This window comes from Vombatus ursinus, unplaced genomic scaffold (assembly GCF_900497805.2).
Source record: "Vombatus ursinus unplaced genomic scaffold, bare-nosed wombat genome assembly UNPS02001287.1, whole genome shotgun sequence".
Taxonomy (NCBI): domain Eukaryota; kingdom Metazoa; phylum Chordata; class Mammalia; order Diprotodontia; family Vombatidae; genus Vombatus; species Vombatus ursinus.
The window spans coordinates 11,919,059-11,923,031 of record NW_020941065.1 but is presented as its reverse complement, the minus strand read 5'-3'; the positions used below and the strand labels follow the sequence as shown (position 1 = coordinate 11,923,031).

Sequence of the window (3,973 nt, the reverse complement as noted above, 5' to 3'; positions counted from 1 at the left end):
AGGCCCCTCCCAGCCCTGACATCCCCTGTTCTGAGGCCCCTCCCAGCTCTGACATTCTGTGTTTTAACCTTCTAAGTTCTAAGCCTTGACACTCTGTGCTCTAAAGTATCATCCAGCTATAACATTCTATGTTGTATGTTCTAACATTTCATGCTCTGAGGCCCCTTCTAGCTCCAACATTCTGTGTTCTAACATTCTAAGTTCTCAGGTCCCTTCCAACTCTGATATTCCAAGTTCAGGGTTCTCACACTTACATTCTGTGTCTTCCAACTCTAGCATTCTGCAAGCCTATGAACAAACAACTTTGCCGACCTCTGGCGTCTAGCCTAGCCTTTCTCCGCCCTGCTTCCCTGGGTCCCCTTGGTCCTCTGAAGACCCCTGCATCTTCCTTTTTGCAGCGCTCCCCTTTTCCTCCCCATTCCAGTGAGCCCTCCCTCTGTGTGTGTGTTCCTCCTGCAGATCGCTGGTCCGTAGTGGTGCCCCGGGTTGTTGAGCTGAACAAGAATACCCAGTCGGAGGATGTGGTAGTGCCACTGGATCATGTGGGCACTTCTTCTGCCCCTGCTCAGAGACAGAGCTACCCTCATCACTGGAGGACAGAAGATGCCCCACTCTAGTGGGGCCCTGGGAGCCTTGAGGGGGGGCCCAGCCAGGAACTCAAGCATCTGCTGCGGCCAGTTGGCATGGAAAGGCCACAAGCCTAACCTGTTGGCTCCTGCTAGCCATAGCTTTTCTCCTGGATTGTCTGCCTCTTGGCACCTTCTCTGTGCCGGCCCAGGGTTCGCCAGCATTTCCAAGGGAAGCTCCCACTGGTGGCTTCCTGGGTTTCCTGGCCCTGAATAAGCCTTGTGTTGACGCCAAAGATGCCCAGATGAAGAGAGGCCCAGCCATGCCCTGCATTGGAGGGAGGGGGTGTGTCAGAGTTAAGTGGTGTCATCTCTGGCAGAGCCAGCTGGGGGCCATGTGCAAGGTCATATCACGGTACGGTGAAAAGAAAGCTGGATTTGGGGAATGTGGGTTTGCTCCCTGGCTCTGGTATTTTCTATCTGTGTGACCTTGGGCAAGTCATTTCCCATCCTTAGGTTCTTCTTCTGTAAAATAAGGGGGTTGGGCTAAATGACCTCTGAGGTCCCTTCCAGCTGTAAACCCGATGAGCCTATGACCCTCTCTTGTTCACTTATGAACCCTGACCCATGTTCACACTCCCACTAGACCCTGGGCACAGCAGGTAAGGTCAGGCAAAGAAAAGAAGGTGAATGGTTTTAAGTAGGGGTCAGAGACGAAAGGCTCTCATCTCAGCCCCTTGGGTCCTGGAAGAGACCACCCTCAGCCTCCTTTCACTCCCATGGAGTTATACAGGTCAGTATGGTGTGGCCAGTGGAGAAGGGGCACCTTGTTCCCCAGTCAGCTACAAGGAGGCACTTCCCACCCCTGCCCCAGCCCTGGTCAGACTCTCACTCCATTATTTATTTGCTCTTCTCTAGCTCAGGAAGGAAGTTCATGGCTAGAGGGCAGGGTAGCTGTGCCCTCCGTGGAGGGCTCAGAAAATCTTCCCAGCCCAGGGCCCAGCCTGGCCCTGCTGGTACCAATCCCACGTCCCAGTGTCCGCCTGCCAACATGGTCTGAGCACAGCTGATGGCTTTGCTTAAGAGCCAGGAAACTTCAGTGGGCAAGGACTGGGTCTTCTGTATGTTCTGCATGGTGCCTAGGACAATGTGGGGAGGTGCTCAATAAATATTAGTTTATGATGTTGGTGATGTTGGTGATGGTGGTGTGATAGGGATGGGGTGATGGCTAAGGGGGGTGATATGGGTGGGATGGTGATGGGGATGGGGAACTAAGGAAATGGAAATTGGAAGTGATGGAATGAGGACGGGAACTGAGATGCTAGGCATAAGAACGGAGATGGGAACTGGAATGACAGTGATGGTGGTGGGGATGAGTGGGATAAGTGGCATGCTGAGACGGAGATGGAAACTGATATGATGGGAGTGGGCATTGGGATGAGAACTGGGACAGGGGGGATGGGAAGTGGAATGATGGGTGGTGGAAATGGGGAAGACAACTGGAATGATCCTAATGGGGATGAGAATGCTAGTGGAGTGGGCACTGGGAATATGATGTTGGGGATGGATGGACACAGACATGCGAACTGGGATGACAGCGACAGTGGTGACATGCTTGAGGATGGTAAGTGGGATCATGGAAGGGTGCTTGCTGGTGGATGCTGGTGGTCTCTTAAATCCTTAGGACTCCAGGCAAGTAGGATTCTAAGCTGAAAATCTGCATTGGGAGGGGACGTTTCCTTACTGGGAGCTCTCTTCACTGATAAAATCCCAGGTCTGGAACCTTAGATCCGAAAAGAGATTAGACTAGACTTTCTAATGCTCTTCATTTTATAATGAGGAAACTGCGACCACAGGACAGCAAATGGAAGAGTTAGGATTCCATCTCAGAGCCTTAATTCTTAATTAAGATTTAATTTATTTAAATTAAGATTTCCACTGTACCAGGCTGACTTTCCATGCTTTCTGTATTGTGTGTCTGTATGACATAGACTAATACACATATATGCAGATATGTATCTGTGTATATGGGTATGTACTTGTATATATGTGCCTGTCTTTGTTGTTGTTCAGTCATTTCAGTCATGTCTGTGACCCCATTTGGGTTTTGTTTTTTTGGTCAGAGAACTGACAGTTCTTTCTCCAGCTCATTTTACAGATGAGGAAATTGAGGCAAATAGGATTAAGTGACTTGCTCAGAGTCACACAGCTAGTAAGTGTCTGAGGCCAGATTTGAACTCAGGAAGATGAGTCTTCCTGTTCTAAGCCTAGTGTCCTAGCTGCCCATGCCTGTCTTTATATGTCTCCAAATTTATTTGTGGATGTATGTGCCTGTGTGTGTAATATATGTGTATCTCTCTCTCTCTCTCTCTCTCTCTCTCTCACTTTCCCTCTTAGTCTATCTATAGTATGTATGTGTGTGGTGAGGGGGAAGGTGAGTAACATTCATCCTGGGCCATTGCCTGGAGTTGCCAGCGGTCTGATTCCCCCCTTTCCCACATGCACGAGACTCCATCAACCCCCTCCTCAGATCCTACCTCCTGGGGCTCCCCAGGACTATTTCTGATTATTAGGGTTACCGAAGTGGCTGAATCTCCTAGATGTTCTTGGGGTCTGCTCTTGGGGCCTGATTTTCTAATCTAGCTCCCAGGGAAATGATTTTGGCTGAAGCTGTGTCTGAAGTCTTCTCCCTAAGGCATAGGTTGGGAGTTAGGTGGAGATTGTAAATGGTCATATTTTCATAATGAGCATAGAAGGGTAGTATCAGGCATTTCGCTGATGAAAACTTCATCATCCACATAGGAAAAACCAAGCAGATGAAGAACGCCCAGTGTTCAGATTATGGTGTGCGTTGGAAGGATAAACCACAGAGCTTGTCCATAAGTCTATGTGTCGTGGACCAGAGATGGTGGAGATGGAGAATGAGCCCAGCTCGGAGCGAACAGGAAGAAGAAGCTGGACTGGATCGCTTTGGGGAAGCTGCAGTTACTCTAATGACTCTCAGCTCCCTAAATCCAAAACCTACCTTTTGAAAAAATTGAGTTTTTATTATTATCCTCAGTTTTTATATAACCTTTATTTCCAAATATAGCCTGCTTCACTCCTGCCTCTGTCCCTCATAACAAAGAAAAACAGCAGGAAAAATAAAATCGGTTCAGCAAAACCCATCGGCCAACAAGCATTTATTAAGCACCTACTGTATACCAGACACTAGCTAATACAAAGAAAGGCAAACCCAGCCCACGTCCCTAAGGGACTCAGTCTAATGGGAAAGACGACATGTAAACAATTAGGTGCAAGCAACATGCGGGCAGGAGAAATTGGGGTAGTCAACAGAAAGACGGCACTGAATTAAGGGGGCTCAGGAAAGACTGAACTGAGCCTTGAAGGAAGCCGGGCAGAAGAGT

The 3,973-nt window shown here is 48.9% G+C and overlaps 1 protein-coding gene across 3 annotated transcripts in view; it reads left to right on the top strand.

The window, feature by feature from the left end:
- TRPV4 (transient receptor potential cation channel subfamily V member 4) overlaps positions 1 to 3,698 on the top strand; it is a 68,223-nt gene extending 64,525 nt beyond the window's left edge. For 2 of the 3 annotated variants that reach the window (XM_027864429.1, XM_027864414.1), the window contains one exon: positions 460 to 1,726. In XM_027864429.1, the coding sequence (XP_027720230.1) occupies positions 460 to 617 (158 nt within the window). In that variant the 3' untranslated portion in view covers positions 618 to 1,726. Of the gene's footprint in view, positions 1 to 459; positions 1,727 to 3,368 lie in introns of those variants that run through there. The other variant, XR_003569294.1, reaches the window with a different exon arrangement.
- The last annotated feature ends 275 nt before the right edge of the window (positions 3,699 to 3,973 follow it).